Genomic DNA, 17,879 nt, shown 5'->3' with positions numbered 1-17,879 from the left:
AACTTCCTGTTGTACACCCGGGGGTCCTTATAAAATTCTTCTAGAGCCTGATTTAGGACAAGAACCTTCTAATCCAAGCAATTGGCAAACCTATAACCCTATTAAATTACTAATACACTTAAAATCAGGCTACACTCCCCAACGCAGGGAGTGACCAAGACCCAGCAGAAGACTCACAGTTCATAGTGACAGGATCCTGTCAATAGCCTGCCCAGGTGAGTTCCTCCTGGGGATGGAGCCGGGGGTTTGTCACAGCCGTGGCACCTGGTCTCTCCCCCATGAAACCAGCTACAGGCCGAGCAGCCAGAACGCCCTGAGCTCAGCCACTTTAGGGTCTCTCCACAATTTCTCTTGCTTCCCACAGAATCTCTCGTTAGACTCTTGCCCTGTGCACCAGCCTCTCCAGCATGACTCACCAGAGGCTGCCGCTCAGGGCACCCGGCCTTGTAGAGACCTGCCACCACCAGCCAACAGACACAGCCACAGTAAGAGCTCTGCCCTCCCGCTCCCCAGTCTGCTCTGGGCAGCGCAGGGCACCTACCAGGAGCCTCCCACTCTCCTTGTCCCAGTCGGATTTCAGTGCCTGCAGCTCTTCTCTCTCCTTCCTCACACGCTGCAGGCGGCTCAGGATTTGCTCCTGTAAACACAGACAAGGGCTCTGGGGGCTGGTTTGGGTTCCTTGGTTTGTGCCCTGAGATAATATCGTCACTGGGCAGAGTGAGGCTGTGGGAGCACGTCCCCTTTCCCCAACCCACTGAAAAAGTGACCCAAGCTCTAAAGAGACTCAACACCCAGAGCCACTGGGTCCAGTCCAGTGCCAATGTCTCCAGGAACGTGGCTGTGTCCCATTATAGGGCAGTTCCCTGGCTCCAATCCAGGGTGATCAGACAAGCCAGGGGGCTGTGCAGCTTCAGAGACTGTGTGCACTGCTTAATTCCCAGAGAGGTTCCAGGAGTGGAAGGGGCAGCCCATTCACCATCAGATATTTACAAATGAACATTGTCTGCATTGTTTTTATGACATTTGATGTCATCAAACATGCCATGTGATGTGCCTCCCCTCAGACTTTGCTCATAGATTCACTCACTAATTTCAAGAAATGAGACCAGTCAGTCATTTCTTACAGAAGCATTCCAGAAGACGCTGGATGAAACTCAGAAGTTGGGATGAATTTCTTGAAGCAGCTTTATAGTCTGTGCTCTAAACCTCACCCGACAACAAAAATATCACCCTTTGGACTGATGTATGGCCAAGAAGGAAGGTTTCCCAGTGAAGTTTCACAAAGTTTCATGAGAAGTGATCACAGCTTTAATGCAATTAAGTTAATCTGTGATTATTCAGTGAAGGAATACAACCCCTTCTCCACTTATTTGCCAAACAACATTTATTCTGTCCTGATAACCGAGAACACAGAGAGCCCGACAGTACCTGGAAATCAACAGGGGATATGGACCATACTTTGGCTATGGACAATATTTCAAAACAAAAACATACAAAAAAAGGATGTGGTAGCAGAGATTTCTATATGTAGGGAAATAGCATTTGTGGTTGGCGACAGTGTCTTGTTAATCAAGTTAAGAAGGAGAACAAAGAAGGGAGGATTATGTCTTTATTACTGATCATAGTAGCTATAATGGAGTCAACTCACCACACTGGTGCCTCCTGCTGGCTATTCCAGATGTGACATACTTGCAGCCCTCACCACCGGACTGGTGCTTCCTTCTGGTGAGCTGAGGAATAGCTCAAGCAGACACCCACATCCGCAGCCTGTGCTCTGTCACCCTTCCTCGGGGCTCACCCGTAGCCCATCTCGTCACCATCAGGACCTACCGCCCTCTTCCTGGCCCAGCCCTCCAGCAAAGTCACAATCCATGCTCCCGCCCGCATTTCTAGCAGCCCTGGTTCCGCCACTTACTTCAGTGTCTGCTACCACCTACCACCACTGAACAAACTTCCCTGGGCCACTTCCCTGCAGCCCCAGCACCTCCTCCACCCTTGTATCATGGTACCTGCTCTGCTGAGCTCCAGCAATCAGCCTCTGCTCTGTCCTGGGGCTGACCTCCTTCCACCTGCAGGGCAGCCAGCCTGAGCCTTCCCTCCAGGAACTCCTGGGATTGACTGCTTCTGTTCTGCTTGGCAGCTCCCTTTAATATTGAACTCCTGGACCCTGACTGGTTATCCCACAGCTCCTTCCCATTGGCTGCTTCTTCAAGGGCCCTCTTAACCCCTTCCTGGCCAGTGCAGGGCAGATGCCCCACCACACCAGGGTCTAGGTCTGCTAGCTAACACCCATCCTCTTCTTGGTTCCTGGACCCAGCCCTCTTTCAGGACTGCAGTGATCTGTGCTGCCCACTGCCAGGAGACATCTCTGAAATCCTTCTCCAGCTACTTCCCTCAGTGGCAAGTGCAGTTTACTGTCTAGCTACTTCCCCAGTGGCAAAGGGGGAGACCCAGGCCCACTCACTACTCCAGCTCCCAGCCTAGGGACCCTATTAATTCTAGCTGAAGTTCTAGGAATATTATTATAGCATCTTGTGTTAATTGAAGTTAATTGAGTTAATTGAAATATTTTGCTTAATCAATTCTGTCCCATCATTCTGTCACCTATTCCTTTTGAAAGGTGCAGTGCGAGTCCTGCAGGAGGCGGGAGCATGTTTCCTGCCTTCCAGAGGGAACCAGCATAAACAATAAGGAGCGAGAGCAGCTGCACGTGTGTGTAGTTGTGATGTTTGCGGCACATGCACATTGTAACTGAACAACCTCGGCTGACAGGATAATAATTATTTTGCTAGGATAAATATTTTGCATTTCTTGAAATGAAACAGCTGAAACACAAAGGATGCTATTTAGAGAAGTTAAACTTTAATGTAGATTTGTGGGAAAAATAAAAATCAATGTAAATAATTCCATTTCTAAACATTGTTTCTGAGGAATACTGTTCAAATGGCAATTAAAATAGTCTTGTACTTACACCTTGTTACAACAATAACATTTTCTAAATTAGAACAAGCTCGCTTTTTTTCCCTTCATCTCCATGTTACATTGAGATTTCACAGGGGTAGAAATTCTCACAGGAGTGACTGATCCCCGTCCGTCACCATCTGCTACCCCTGGGCCAGGGGAGGGGGAAGGTGAGGGGCAGTAAACCGTGATGGGGCAGCAGAAGACACGAGCTGTCTGTCCGTATTCCCTAGTGGGATCACCCTGTGCCTGGAGCACTGCACCGGGGTGGGGCAAACACATGGGGAGGTGGGAAATGCTGCCTGGGCTCCTTCCCGTGAGCGGGTCCCATTCACCCAGCCTGGCCCCTCGCTCACACAACTCTGGGGCTGGGCTCTCACCCCCCTTCCCCGGCCAAGCTACCGAATCCCCTCCCCCAGCTCTCCCCACTCCCCACCCTCCCCCCATCGCGCTGGGACCAGCTCCCCTCACAGGCTGAGGCTGCAGCACAGAGCGGCCCGTACAGCAGGGCCCCGGCGCTCCCACCCCTGCCCCCAGGCAGGAAATGCCAGGACCTTCCCCTCCATTCACTGGCCCTGTCACACTCACTGGGCTCCCCCCCACCCCTCTCCCCCGCCATTTCTGCCAGGGGCTCTTCCTCCTCCCCCTTGTTACATTACCCAGAGCTCTTCCCTTCCTGCTGCTGCAGTCCCCTCCCCTCCCCCTCAGCATCACCCCACCCAACGCACCCAGCAACTGGCTCCTAACCCCCTTCTCTGCCCCTCTCCCCTTCCCCATCTGACAGGCCTGGTGCTGGGCACTGAGGGGCGGGTGGGGGGGCAGGCGGGTGATGCCTTTTAGCCCCTCCCCTGGGAACAGGCCTGGGGGCTGCTCAGCGCTGGGAGGGGACAGTCTCTGCCGCGGGTGTCGCTGTCAGGGACAGAGATTCCCTCCGGCCTGGGCTGGGACCGGGCAGATGATCAGGGGAGCCGCGTTTTTACCCCCAGCTTTGAGACCAGGATAGAAATAAGGGCGAAGCGTCCCGGAGAAGGTGTCAGTGAAAGTGAAGAGCCAGGACCTGTCAGTGACATTGTAAAATGAGACCTCGCCCGCCTCATAGTCCAGGAAAATCCCCACCCGGCTGGGCCTGACGCTCACGGGGAGGGGGGTTGTGCGGGAGGTGAGGGCCTTGTATTCCCCATCCCTCAGCCACACGACCCAGTATCCATCCTCAGGTGAGTATGTGACCGTCCCCTTCCTGCTCACAGATTCCCTACAAACCCCCAGTTCCCACTCAGTCTTGTCTCCGACCTCCACCTCCCAGTAACACCTCCCGCCCGGGAACCCCTCAGCGCCCAGCACAGAGGGCCAAGTATCAAATCTCTCAGGATTGTCAGGCAGATCCTGGCGTGTGTCTCCGTCTCTCACACATTTCCGATCCTCAGACAGGACGAGCCAGGGATGAGCCGTGTCTGGATCCAGAGTCACGTCCACTGGGGAGAGAGTCACAGAGTCAGGGCCGGGGCAGGGGCTGGTCACGGGATCAAAGGGAAATTAACCTGCGTCCCTGTTAATCGCTGGGGGGGGGAGGGTTGTTGCCCGTTAAGGGGAGTCAGGGCCCCTCTGCCCCTGGGAGCGAACTTGAGGGGAAGGGGAGCAGGAGCAGGGGAGGGGTGGGGTGGGAAGGTGTCAGCGGGGGCAGGGCAGGGGAGGGCAGCCCAGGGACAGGGGAGGGGACAGGCTGATGCTGGCAGAGGCAGAGGAGGGGCAGAGGGGAGGGGCAGGCACAAGGGCAGTGGGGGGAAGGGAAGGAGCAGGCACCAGGAGGACAGAGTGGGGTGCAGTGAGGGGCAGGTCCCAGGGGCACAGGGAAGCAAGGGAGGGGCAGGGCACTAGGGGGCAGAGGGGTGCGAGGCAATGGGGGGCTCCAAGGGGCAGGGGATTGAGGAGGGGGTGGGCTCTAGGGAGCAGAGGGGAGTGAAGAGGGTCAGGTGCCAAGTGTGGGGGAAGGAGGAGTGGTGCAGGCACCAGGAGCGGGGGGGAGGGAACGGGCAGGCACCAGGGGCACAGAATGAGACATGAGCCGGGGGCAGCGGGGGTGTCTAGGGCAGGGGTGATCACCGGAGGGCAGAGCGCAGGCTGGGGCAGGTGCCAGGGGGGAGTCGAGAGACAGGGCGGACCCAAGGGAAGAGGGGATCAGGGGAGGCACAGATGGGGTGAGGGGAGGGGTGGGAGCCATAGGAGGCGAGGGGAAAGGGAAGAAGCGGCTGACAGGGTGTGTGGGGGTGAAGTGATGGGGGGCTCCAGGGTGCAGAGGGTGGTTGGGGGGAGGGGCAATTGCCAGGATGGCAGGGGGCAAAGGGAGGGGCGGGTTCCAGGGGAAGAGTCCAAGTAAACCCCAGCAGGGGACTTTTGTCTCAGATGTTTTGCTCTGTGTTGAGTAATTTCAGGAGTGCTGAAGAGGGGAAACTGAGGCAAGGTGCTTGCAGGCCACCCTGAGGCAGCTGAGGGGATGCCCCAGGGCGCCTCCCCATGGCAATTCTGTGACACTGGCACCATGTAACAGAGCTGCTGCCCCTCTCCCTGCGGACAGAGCCTCCCTCTCCAGTCTGGCTGTGTGGGCCCCTCACCGCGGTGTCTGACCCCAATGGAGCCAGCTCCAGAGTGAGAACCTGGAGTGAGCGCTGAGCACAGGGTGTTTGTGCCTCCTGCCCAGCTCCCGGCCCCCCCGGCCCAGCTCCCTGGCTGCTCCCGCTGCCCCACAGCCTCCGGCTCCCCCTGAGCTTGCCCCCTCTCCCCTGGCCTCCTGCTGCCCCTGCCCTGTGCCTGGGGATACGGAGCCCCCTGCTGGCTGGATGCTGAACTGGGGGTGACCCAGGGCCCAGCACGGAGCCAGCCGGGTCTCTACAAAACCCTCTGCCTGACCCAGCCAGACAGGCCCAGGGTGGGCTCAGGGATCAGGGAAGTGCCCGCTCCCCGCCTGGCGGCCCCGGTGCTCTGAGGGACCCTGCTGCAGGGCACAGCCGCTCCCCGGGCAGCTGCAGCAGGAGAGAGCTGGGGGCACAGCAGGGCTTGTAAATGGTGCCAGAGGGGCTGAGCGCAGGGGCTCTCCTGGGACAGCGGGAAGGCAAGTGTCTGGAGCGTCCCCGCTTGTGTCTCCATCTGGGGCCCCTCTGCACCACCCCCCGCAAAGGCCAGGCACAAGCCGAGCTCCAGGCGCCTTTGGTGAGAGGGTCTCGAGACCCCTCCCCCGAAAACCCCCACCTACAGCTTGTGCCTCCTGGGGGAGGAGACAGAGCAGGAGCGGGCCCTGGAGCAGAGCGGAGGTGCAGTGTGGGTGGGGTCTCAGGGAGGGGGTGTAGCAGGGGATGGGGACACGGTCCAAGCACCGGTGCCCCCCCGCCCAGCCTCCCCAAAGGCAGGAGTCACGTGCCCCCATGGAGCCAAGCTCGCACCGGGCTGCACTCGGAGCAGACGAAGGGTCCGTGTGAGGCAGTTTGTTCTCCAGTAAAACATGGCCCATGTCAGGTCACAGCAGCCAGGCCGGCCCCTCCCCCAGCTCAGCCAGCTCGGCCAGCCTTGGCTAACGGGGCTGTGTCAATGCTGAGCGGTGGCCACACGACGCAGCCCCCCATGTCCCAGGGGAGATGCAGAGACGCATCCTCCATTACCAGCCTGTGCAGCACCCGGCACAATGGGCCAGTCCAGGCCTGACAGCACCTGGCTCGGTGACACCCCTGGGGTCAGGATGTCAGAGCGACAATCAGGTGGGTGCAAATAGCCGGGAAACTCCCCAGCCCTCAGTGCCTCAGCCTCCAGCTATCACAGCTCCCAGCCTGTCCGCTGGGTCCATGTGTGTCCTGGGTGCCAGGCTGTGTCCACATCCCCAGGCACAGCACAGCTGAATGGCTCAGTGGTTTCCACTCACCCCAGAATCTCTTCAGCGTTTCCTTCATGTCAAGAGAAATTTTAAACACGTTCTTCAGCTCAGTAGAAATGGCTTCTGGTTCCTGGAGTTTCATACTTTGACTCCTATGAAGAAAACGTCCCATCATCACTCAGCTGCTCTGTACACACATCACTGCAGAGCTGCTCCCAATAACAGAAGCGCAATGAACATCGGAAACATACCTGGTCAATGTGCTTTTCACATCCTGGAAGGAGAAAGAGAATCAATGTTCTGAATTAAAACCATGTGCAGAAAACAGTGAATTTTCACTCTGCGCATCAACCTTTCATCTAGAAAACAGACCCACCCTTCCGGGTTTCACTGGTCTATGGTAAAAGCTCACAGGTCATTTTGCATTACCAGCTTTCATTGTATGCAGGTGAGACAGTAATTTAGCCACAGACATTCTCCCCTGTGGGGCCCGATCCCATCATCACACAGCTCGCAATCTGTGTTTATAAACCTTGTTGGGCCCAGTGCTCTGGAGGCAGAGCAGGGATGGGTTTAGCCCATTATCATTTTTGTATCAACCATTTAATGGCCCCCGGCCTCACTGGATCTCCATGGTCAGAATTCCTCTCTCCCACGCACTGCACTGGTTTTGAACTGATGGAGCTTTTAACTGGATGTTCTGTTTGTCTGTAAAACCACAGAACACGTTTACTCTTCAGTTCTGGAATCAAGACCCATGGATCTGAGCTTTTAATTCTGGATGGATGAAGAATTTTGATGCCGTCTGTGTCTCACCTTCAGCAGCTCAGCAGCCGTTTGCTGACACTTCTCCTCTATCTCTGTGATCAGCTGCTGCAGAGAGGAGCTTTGCCGGGACAGTTTGGTTACATTTTCCTGTAGTCTCTGCAGAGTCTCCCTCTCCTCCTCCTCCAGTCTCTGCAGAAGCAGCTGCTCCTCCTCTCTCAGCAATTTGTGCAGTTTGTTAAATTCACCTGCAATCGTCTCTCTCTTATTCTTTACTTTCCTCTTGAGAAACAAACAGAGAAAACGTGAGCCAGATGTTAAGTCACAGACTGGGCTCTGTCCATGGAGCAGGGGATATTAAATCAGTGTCAGGTTTGTCAGGATATTTACTTCTTTGGAAAACGTATCATAAAGGTTTGTTTGAGTTCAGAGTTAATACGGCCAGTCCCAAAGTGGGGATGTCTGGGGTGTTTGTAAAGCTGCAGTATGCTATGGCGGGTGGCCTGGATGGATGCAGTGGAGGGGGGAGAAATCGAGGGAACAGTGGAGATTTACAGGGGGCTGCACAGGGCGTTGGGGGGGATTTGGGTGCCCAGTTCCGGGCATTCAGACACCAAGTGGAGCCGTCCCAGCGGGATGTGGGCGATGCTCGTTCTGGGACAATCTGCTCCCAGGGCTGCAATGCCCAGGGCCGAGGGCCGGTGCTAACAGCCCTTTGGTGCCATCCCGGGGCTCACGTGGGTGTTGGGCACCCAGGGGACTGTCAGAGCTGGCTGTGGCCTGCCCCAGGCTGCCCGAGCGCCCCGTGCCCATGTGCCCAGTGACCCTGGGATCGCAGCGTGTAGGGACCCAGCGTGGTGCACAGAGCGGCGGGTGGCTGATGCCAGCTGTGTCCCCACCTGCCCTCTGACAGGACCAGCGGTAACGATGTGGAGCCAGGGCCGATCCCGGCTGGGGGAGGGGCTGGCTGCTCTGCACTGGCCTTGCTAGCCCCCCAACAGTTCAGCAGAGAGGTGCTGGGTGGCCCTGGGGTGAGCCTGCCCCTCCCCCGTGTGACCCGGGTGTCAGCGAAGTTGGGGAAGGTCCGTCTTACTCTCCCTGAGATGCCAACGTGGCCAGGGGCTTTATCAGCCTCCTGCTGCCCTGTCCCCCTGCCCCAAGAGCCCTCCTCCCTGTAACCCCCGTACATGAGCCCCAGCCCTTCCCCCCCACCCCAGCCTCTGCCCTGTGCTGACCCACCTCCCCTTCCCTGGGCAGGGCTCTAACCCGTCCGTCTGTCCGGCTCCCCTGTGTGGTGGGGGAGGGGCCGTGCTCGGTGCCTGAAGGTTCCCGGGCTGCAGAGCAGCCAGCGAGAGGCAGCTGCGTCAGCGCTGTAACTTCTGCCTCCTGCCTGCGCCCCGGCTAACCCCAGCCCCGAGCAGCCCTCCAGCACCCCTGCCAGTGGGGTTTGGCACCGACCCATCCCCAGACCTCCACCCCCCACCCCTGGGAGCGCTGCAGCCTCGGGGCACTCAGACACCTCGGGCTCAGCCCTGACAGTCCCCTGGCACCAGCTGCCGTGGGAGCCCCCAGATGGCGCCCGCAGGGCTGTTGGCACCTGCCTGAGGCTTTGTGAATGTGACCTGGACCCTGCCAAGAGCCGTGGGCCTGCAGCCTCCTTCCCTCCTGCCCCCAGGAGCTGTGGGGTTACAGCTAATTGGAGTGGGGCAGCGTTATCGTATCTTCTCACATCTCCCCCTTCACACACGGACGGTGCATCCTTCATGGGGGCTGTCATCTCCCTGCACCAACAGCCTCAACCCATATCTGGGGACCTTGATAATGGCCCGGCTTTTCCGAGGAGCTGGGTGTTAATAGTTGAAGCCAATGGGAGACCCGGCCACTAGGGCCCAGCCTCTCTGGCAATCAGCCTCTCACTGTGCTGCTCAAACACGACTTCACCTGCTGGTCTTTAGCCCCACAGGCTTGAGTATTTGGCTTCAGTAAATCATTGCAACGCAGAGTGGACACCTGCTGCTCATCTCATCGCTTCTGCTGGGGTCTCTGGACAAGGGGCCTAGTTCCACATGACATTCTCCTCCTTAAACTGGGGAACTGCCATCTGATGGAATCATTGAAAGGTGGGTGCACAACCGGTTGGAAGACGGTACTCCAAGAGTAGTTATCAATGGTTCGTGGCCAGACTGGGAGGGCATCTCTAGTGGGGTCCTGCAGGGGTCAGTCCTGGGCCAGTACTAATGAAGCTTTCCTAAGTGACTTGGATAATGGAGTGGACACTGTGCCAGCACTTTGGAGGGCAGGATTAGAATTCAAAACAGCCTTGACATACTGGAGAATTGGTCTGAATTCAGCAAGGTGAAATTCGATACAGACCAGTGTAAAGTACTTTGCTTCGGAAGGAAAAATCAAATGCACAACTACAAAATGGGGAGTAACTGCCGAGGGGATTGTACTGCTGACAAGGATCTGGGGCTTAGACTGGATCACAAATTGAATATGAGTCGACAAAGTGATGCAGTTGCAAAGAAAAGCGAGTATCATTAACAGAAGTGTTGTATCTAAGATACGGGAGGTAATTGTCCTGCTCTACCCAGCACTGGTGAGCTCGGAGTTGGTGTAAGGTGTGCAATTCTGGGCGCCACACTTTACGTGAACAAATTGGAGAGAGGCCAGCGTAGAGCAACAAAAGCGATGAAAGGTTTAGAAAACTTTAGGTATTAGGGAAAGCTTCCTGTCAGGGTCACTGAGCTCTGGAACAGGCTTCCAAGGGAGGTTGTTCAATCCCCGTCACTGGAAGTTGTAAGAACAGGTTGGACAAACACCTGTCGGGGATGGTCTACGGTTACTTGGTCCTTCCTCAGCGCAGGGGGCTGGACTTGATCGTAGAATCATAGAAATGTAGGACTGGAAGGGACCTCGATAGATCACCTAGTCTGGTCCCCTGCACTGAGGCAGGACTAAGTAAGTATTATCCAGACCATCCCTGACAGGTGTTTGTCTAACCTGCTCTTAAAGATCTTCAATGACAGAGATTCCACAACCTCCCCAGGTAACGTGTTCCAGTGTTTAACTCCCCTGAGAGTTAGGAAGGTTTCCTAATGTCCAACCTAAACCTCCCTGGCTGCAGTCTAAGGCCATCACTTCTTGTCCTCAGAGGTTCAGGAGAACAATCTATCGCCCTCCTCTTTATAACAGCCTTTTACGTACTTGAAGACCGTTACAATGTCCCCCCTCGGTCTTCTCTTCTCCAGACTAAACAAACCCAATTTCTTCAATCTCCCCTCGCAGGTCGTGTTTTCTAAACCTTTAATCATTTTTGTTGCTCTCCTCTGGGCTTTCTCCTCTTTGTCCACATCTTCCCCGCAGTACGGTGCCCAGAACCATCTTCCCCAGTGCAGCTCACGGTGCCCAGAACCGGACCCAGGCTCCAGCTAAGGCCTTGTCAGTGCTGCGTGGAGGGAGAACTCGAGGTCCCGTCCAACCCCACATTTCTATGATCCAAGAGGCCACATGCTCCCGATGGGGATTGTCACTGTGCAAAGGCAGGTCACTGGAGCAGACACTTTGCTCCATGGTTCATTACCCGGCTGTAGACAGACACACAGTTAAAACCACAGTAACAATTGCAGCTGAATGACGTGTCCACACGATGGCAGCAGCAGCGGATAATGACAAATGGCTGCCCCAGCCTGTGCTCATTAAAGGTTTGTCTAGACGACAAAACACAGTTCAGGATAGGTCAGTTTAACGCGCTCAATTCCACTAACCCTGACCCAGCCTCAATGTCTCCCCTAGTCACAGGCGGAGTTTGAATGTTTAATTTGGGAAGGGCAGGAGTAGGGAGGTTAAGGCATCCCGTGGGGAGCATGTCCGCCCCTCCCCCTGCCTGTCGGTGGCACTGCTCTGCAGGGGAGGGGTCTGCGGGCCCATTTCCTGCTCTGCCCCACTCTCATCGTGCGGGTGGTGGTGGCCGCAGTGGTGTACCGAGGGGGACATGGTCCCGGGCACTGGCCTGGGGGAGGCGTCGGACAGGCCATCCTCAGATGAGCCGCCCCCCGCTGACATTCCCGGCAGTATCTCTGACCTGGCCCACGGCTGCCTCGTTAAGCCCAGTGCGGGAGGCAGAGGGGTTCGGTCGGCGCGGCTGCCAGGGATGTCACAGGGGTGTGACTATCCCGAAGGCCCGACTAGACCCCGACCCCAGGCCAGTGTCCGGGGCATGGCCCCTCCCTCAATTCACCACTGAGGCTGGGACGCCCAACGGAGGGGCAGCGCTGGGTGGCGTGGAGGGTGAGGGGTTAAAAAAATCATCATAAATGTGGGGGTCATTGCCTCCCCATCCCCCCCAAACTCCACCCATTTCCCTAGTGTAGACTCAGAGTAAACATCTTAAACCTTCATCTTAAACCAAATCCCACGGCCCAGCCACAGGCACACGGAGCAGGGTCATAACCTCGGCCTGAAGCTGCACGTCCCCTTCCCCACAGGAAGCAGAAGGCAGGGCCGGGGAGGAATAAACCCAGACACCCACCTGCCACGCCGCGGGTTCCTCCCTGGCCTGGGATTCCAGCTTCAGAGCCTTGTCCAGCTCCTGCCTGAGGGGGCTCAGGGCTGCCTGGAGTTTCACCTGGCAGGGACAATGTGTCAGATAAACGGCCTGTCAGCCGGCATCTCCGACTGCTGGGAGCACTGGGAACATCTGCATTTCATACCCCATCGATGGGTACCAGGGAAACAAGGGGCAGAGCAGCTCTGCAGGCCCCAGAGCACCCGTGGGGCGCAGAGGCAGAGGACACGGGGATAACACTAGTTCTCACTCAGCCCCAGCGGCAGCGCTCTGCACAGGGTCTGCCCTCCCTTCCCTTCCTTTCCCCCTCTAGTGATGGCTCATGAGTGGCTGGGAGATGGTTCATGTAACTCAGTCGGGCATGTCCCTGCCTGTGGACGGCTGTGTATGTGCAGTGCCTGGCAGAGGCTTGGAACTTGACATCAGATCACAGTGTGAGGACAGCCCAGGCTGGTGGGATTGAAGGGCTCTGTGGTCCCACAGTCCAGGTGCACCCCAGGGACCCCGTCACAGATGGCAGCTCAGAGGTGGATATTCTGGGAGTTGGAAGATGATCCTTCCAGCCGGTGGGCATGAGAGACTCCAGGGAAAGAAACTCCTCCACTTTAACCACGGCCGGACAAAGTGTATGGGCCAAATCCTGCTCCCATCTGCCTGGGCCCCAGTCCCGATAGCTGAGCTCCTCACACTGGTGCAAACCCACAGACATCGAATGTTCAGTGTGGACGTCAGGGAGGAAGAGGGGCCATGTGAAGCCTGGATACAAAGGCCCCCTCGTAGGAACTGTTCCGGCGCTTGGATAACCCAGGGCTCCCCTTCGCTCTGGCAGAGGGTGTGACGAGATCACACTGCACGTGGATGTGCTGCTGCCCTGTCAGCCCGGCTCGGATCGGCTCCCCTGGCCAGCCCCCCAGACTGCCCCATCATGAGCTTCCCCCTTCTCTGCCCCTCCAAGTTCACCCCACATCACTCTCCCCCTTCCTCTGCACCCCCTGGAGTTCTCCCCTTCATCTTTGCCCACAAGGGCCCCGGCTGCTGCTGCCAAGGGCCAGGGTGCTCCCTCCCGCGCCATGGCTGCTCCCCAGGGCTGCTGCGGGGAGGCACCGAGTGAGGAGCTGGCAGGGGCCGGCAGGATCCTGGAGGGGGGCAGCCTGTACAGCCCGAGTGAGCCCAGCAGCTCAGCGCTCGCAGGGCAGAGGAGCAGTGAAGTGGGGCTGGGGAGTCGGAAGAACAGTTCTAGACAGTCCTGGCCAGTCTGGGGTCACTGGAGAAGCTGCTTCCCTTGGGGCAGGAAATGTCGCTGGCAGCCATTTCTCTCCCCACCCTGCTCCCCTGGGCTGGGGCAGGGAACCCCTGGCAGACCCCTCAGCCCCTCCCCTGGAGAGGGGGCAGGGAATCGCTGTCTGCCAGCTGCTAGGAGGGGGTGGGGAGCTGACACAGTCCCTAGCAGGGTCACAGAGCCAGCTCGTCCCTGCCACACAGCTGTGGTAGGATACGGATGTCCTGTGAACTGAGGGGCCGCCCCCAGCCGCCTCTATCTGCGGCGGTGCCCAGCAGTGATGGGGCGGCACATCGGCGCATATTGAACTGTGACTGTAACACTTGGGAGAAAGGCTCTCATGGCTGATTCGACAGCCGGCCCCGGTGTCACCGTCCCAGCTGGCAACATTCATGAGCCACGCCCCAGAAATCATGAGATTGGCTTCAGAACCATGGAATGTCGATAAAATAAATGTCAAGACGTGTCATGTGCAGTCTGGTCTCTGAGCCCTTCGGTGACACTCAGGTCACGTTTTCAAGCTTTTCTCCCCAACCGCAGGGGCTAGAAACTTACTGTAAAAACGTGTCCTGTGAGATTCTCACCTGCTCCATTGTCTCCAGGAGCCGGGGCTCTAAGGAAGCACCAAATCCTGAGACTTGTGATAAAATCATGAGAACTGGCAATACTGGGCAGGCCCTTCACCAGCAGCGTGAGAAAGTTCCACATCCACAGGTGTGAGGCCTGGTCTGCACCACAGAGCTAGCTCGACGTAAGGCAGCTCACAGCAGCCTAACTCCGTCAGCGTCTACACTACAGTGTCGCTCCCCCGCTGTAACTCGCCCACTGCACCGATTAATGACCCCACCTCTGTGAGAGGCGTCGCGCTCAGATCAATGTAGCTAGGTCAGCGCAGTGTCAGTGTCGACAATTGCTTATATCAACTGCTGCTGCCTTTCAGATGCCGCCCCACAACACCCCCCACTGACAGTTCAATCGGTGCCAGCGCTCTCGGTGAAGACGTGCCCCACCGAGCCCAGGTGTGTGGTGTGGACATGCAAAAGCAATTTAATGACTGGGGTGGCTGTACAGCAACGTAACTCAGGTCAGCTTAATTCTGGAGTTTAGACTTGCCCGGGGTCAGGCAGGAAGTCCGTGTTACCTGCAATTCCCAGTGACTTCAGCCGGGCCTGCAGGAGTCAGCGCCTCTCAAAATCAGGCCTGACGTTGGGCACCCAGGTTTGCAAATATTGGCTAAGTGTTATTACGCGGGGAAATCACGTGCCTGTGAGAGTTTCTAACTAACAAAGACAAACAGCATCTCCTACCCTGTACTCCTGGGCAGCCTCCTCGATGGGAACCACGGTGTGAGCGCGGTGCTCCTTGGATTTATCACACACCACACAGATGGGGGTTTGATCCTCCTCACAGAACAGTTTCAGTTTCTCCTCGTGTGTCTCACACAGATTCTCCTGCTGCGCTTTCCCTGGCTTTAACCCCAGCTGTTTCAGTTCCTCTACGATATTGGCCAGCTGCGTGTTGGGCCGGAGTTTCCCCTTCTGGAACAGCGCTCGGCACTGGGGACAGGGGAACTTGGTACCTGATTCAGGCTCCCTTTGCTCACAGAGCTGGGTGATGCAGGCTCGGCAGAAGTTGTGCCCACAGTCTATGGTCACCGGCTCTGTCAGATACTCCAGGCAGATGGAGCAAGTGGCTTCTTTCTGCATCTTCTGTGTTGGAGCGGCTGAGGCCATGGCAGCAGGACTGAGTGTCTGCGATTCTGGTCTCTTCCCTCTGCTCTGGCTCTGTGCGGGCTGGTGCTGACAGTGGGAGGTGTCTTCTGCACATCAGCTATTTATTCTCACTCACACCGGAAACGAAGAAGGAGGAGGTGCCAAGAGTGAGAGGAGGAGAGAAGAGAGAATGGGAAATGAATGGGAGAAAGGGAGAGGTGGAAAACCAGAGATGGTACAAAGGAGAAGGGTGGGAGGGCAAACAGACTGAGTTAACAGCCTCTAAGGGCTGGTCTACACTAGTGTCGCGCCCCTCTCCACCCTGTTACCTTCTTTAATGCCAGTCTGTGTGTAGGTTTTTGTGGGGCTCAGAGCCGGGTGCGTAACCACAGACACTTGTTGCATAGGAGGAAGTCAAGAGCTGGCGGAGGCCGGGTGTAGACATCCTGTTTATCAACCCTGAGCACTGGGCCTGTGTTAGTTCCCCCTCCCCCTCAATCAACGGCAGGAAACCCCCCCATCTCAACGGCAGTGGAGAAACACTGACAAGGTGACAGAAAGTTCTAGCAGGGGACAAGGTCTATAAAAGGGCAAAGCACCCAGCCTAAGCCGAGCCATCACGGACAGGAACGGATCATCCGTGGAAAGGATTCTCGCCACCCAGGACGCTGGGGGCGCTCCCAAGAAGTCAGGTAATACCTGAAGGGATGTCCACTCTTTGTTGTGGGTCCCGCACCTGGAAGGGATGTCCACTGTCCGTTGTGGGTCCCGCCGCGCTTGCTTTTTAGTGATTAGAGTTCTGTGAATAAACGTCTGGTTGTTTGTATTCTTTGGCTTCCTGACGCTTTTGTCTTTAATTCATTCAGGACCTTACAGTTTTGATGGACAGGCCTGGGTTCTTATGGATTCCCACCACCCACTCAGCAGTGTGTATCTGCTTTATTTTTTTCCCCCTTTAACTTTAATTGTTGGTGCCTTCACTTCTCTGGCTCCTTCCTGGCAGGGTCACCAGGGCAGCTTGGGAAGAAAATTCTAAGCCCAGGGTAACTCCTACGAACTTGCCAGATAGTTGGAGACTCCCAAGAAATAACGCAGACACACACCATCTATTCCACACAGCCCTTGTATTAACCAGCAGATAAATCTAACAGGGTCAAACACGATTCTTAGGATCACCAGTGCCCATGCTGATCATACTGTGCATTTCCCCAGTCACATGACCTGATGTAGCAGTTGTAAAATTAGTGTCCCATTGGTGCGTGTGCTTTGTTGGGGCCCTGGATGACCTGCGACCACAATATCTTCTGGGCAGTGGTTTAGCCGTGTGGCTGACTGGGTCCAGCACAGCCCCACAGCTCACCACTGGGGTAAGGTGGTCAGTCCCTCTGCAGGGTTAATAGGCAGCAGATTATTAAAATCCCCCAAATCCTTATTCCCAGGCTTGCAGACGCCGTGCAGGGAGTAGGGGTTCCCCAAACAGTTTCCCTGACTGACTGACAGACGGTGCACTCACACGCTCCGGGAATGATCCTCAGGTGCAGAGATGACTCTGGACTCCTCAGTCCCTGCAGAGGGGCTGGTCTCTGCTGGCAGGGATCCTCTCCATGCAGGGCCTCAGGCTGCTTCTGGTCCCAGGATTTCCCCTCAACACCCAGGGGTGCAGGGCTCAAGGTGAAGGTTACAAAACTACACCAAGGATCCAAACTTCAGCCTCCCACCCCAGCGCCCGGCACACTCACCGCAGGCCGCAGCCCCAGCCTAGCAACCAGAGCAGAGCTTGCCATGCGGTGACTCTCCTCCTAGGGAGCCGGGGGCTCACTCCGCCTGCTGGGGGAAGTTTTCCCAGCAACGCTCTACAAACTGGGAGACACCTTGGAGCGGGAAGGGCTCAAGCTGAGGGGTCTTGCTTTCCGGTGCCCAGAGACCAGTTCTCAGGGGCAGCCCTGAATGCAGGTCTGGGCTCAGCAGCTCCCACCCAGCCAGTCCTGCCCCTTTCCCCCGGCTCCAGACTGCCCCAAACTGGTCTCTCCTCTCTCCTGAGCTCCCTGGCAGGGGCATCCCCACCCCGATTGGTTGCCGGGCAGACTCTGGGTCTGCCTTGACTCCCCCTCCCTGAGCTACCACCACACAGAGCCCCAGGGATCTAGGGAATCTCCTTGGGGGTTACACTAGGAAATTGGGCCGATATAACTACATTGCTCAGCCCAAAGAGACACAGTTAAACCAACCTAACCCCGGTGCAGACAGCGCTAGGTGGATGGAGAATTCCCCCATTGACAGAGCCACTGCCTCTCGGGGAGGTGGATTTACTGCACTGATGGGAGAACCCTTCCCATGGCTGTAGGTAGCGTCTTCACTGTAGTGCTCCAGTGGCACAGCTCTGCCGCTGCAGTGTTTGCAGTGTAGACACGCCCTGAGTACCAGGATTTGTTACGCTCTGTGGGGCTTGTTAGAGGCTTGCTGCTAAAAATCACCAGACTTTCCACCTGCCCTGGACAAGCTCCTCAGCGTTTCCGTGTATCCCACCTCCCCCCCAGTCCAGCTGGGACCAGACAGAATGGACGGGCGGCTTCCTCCTCATTACACTTTGGCCTAGTGGAAGGTGCACTGGGTTTGGAATCAGGAGACCTTAAATTCTGCACTCCTCTCTACTACTGACGGGTGCTAGTTATTCTGTGCCTTGCACAATTCTCATGTGGCAGCGTAAAGTGTCACAGGGGGAGAAGGAAGGAAGGA

The 17,879-nt window shown here is 56.8% G+C and overlaps 2 protein-coding genes across 3 annotated transcripts in view; one reads left to right on the top strand and one right to left on the bottom strand.

Moving 5' to 3' along the window:
* LOC137150612 (butyrophilin subfamily 1 member A1-like) overlaps nt 1–17,879 on the top strand; it is an 89,416-nt gene that overhangs the window by 49,302 nt on the left and 22,235 nt on the right. The gene's annotated exons all lie outside the window — the stretch shown is intronic.
* Nucleotides 3,695–17,110, bottom strand: LOC137150614 (E3 ubiquitin-protein ligase TRIM39-like). Of its 2 annotated transcripts, XM_067544568.1 has the most exons (7): nt 16,657–17,110; nt 14,739–15,274; nt 12,117–12,212; nt 7,637–7,867; nt 7,072–7,094; nt 6,869–6,972; nt 3,695–4,433 (listed from the first exon to the last, which is right to left on the bottom strand). In XM_067544568.1, exons 2-7 carry the CDS (start codon nt 15,162–15,164, stop codon nt 3,874–3,876), a joined length of 1,440 nt encoding a protein of 479 aa, XP_067400669.1. In that variant the 5' UTR covers nt 15,165–15,274; nt 16,657–17,110; the 3' UTR covers nt 3,695–3,873. The 2 variants fall into 2 exon arrangements, with proteins under 2 accessions (XP_067400669.1, XP_067400670.1); XM_067544569.1 differs by lacking the exon at nt 16,657–17,110 and having other exon boundaries at nt 14,739–15,341.

The sequence above is a fragment of the Emydura macquarii genome, unplaced genomic scaffold (assembly GCF_026122565.2).
Source record: "Emydura macquarii macquarii isolate MOO-44397 ecotype Brisbane River unplaced genomic scaffold, CSIRO-AGI_Emac_v2 contig_977, whole genome shotgun sequence".
NCBI lineage: Eukaryota > Metazoa > Chordata > Testudines > Chelidae > Emydura > Emydura macquarii.
This window is presented reverse-complemented; position numbering and strand designations above follow the sequence as displayed.

Excerpts from the sequence above, each read along its gene's own strand:
- LOC137150614 (XM_067544568.1), bottom strand. The coding sequence starts at position 15,164 with ATGGCCTCAGCCGCTCCAACACAGAAGATGCAGAAAGAAGCCACTTGC. Across the intron at positions 7,868-12,116 it reads AGGAACCCGCGGCGTGGCAG|AGGAAAGTAAAGAATAAGAG; the intron begins GTGGGTGTCTGG and ends TTGTTTCTCAAG. Across the intron at positions 4,434-6,868 it reads AACGCTGAAGAGATTCTGGG|TGGACGTGACTCTGGATCCA; the intron begins GTGAGTGGAAAC and ends CTCTCTCCCCAG.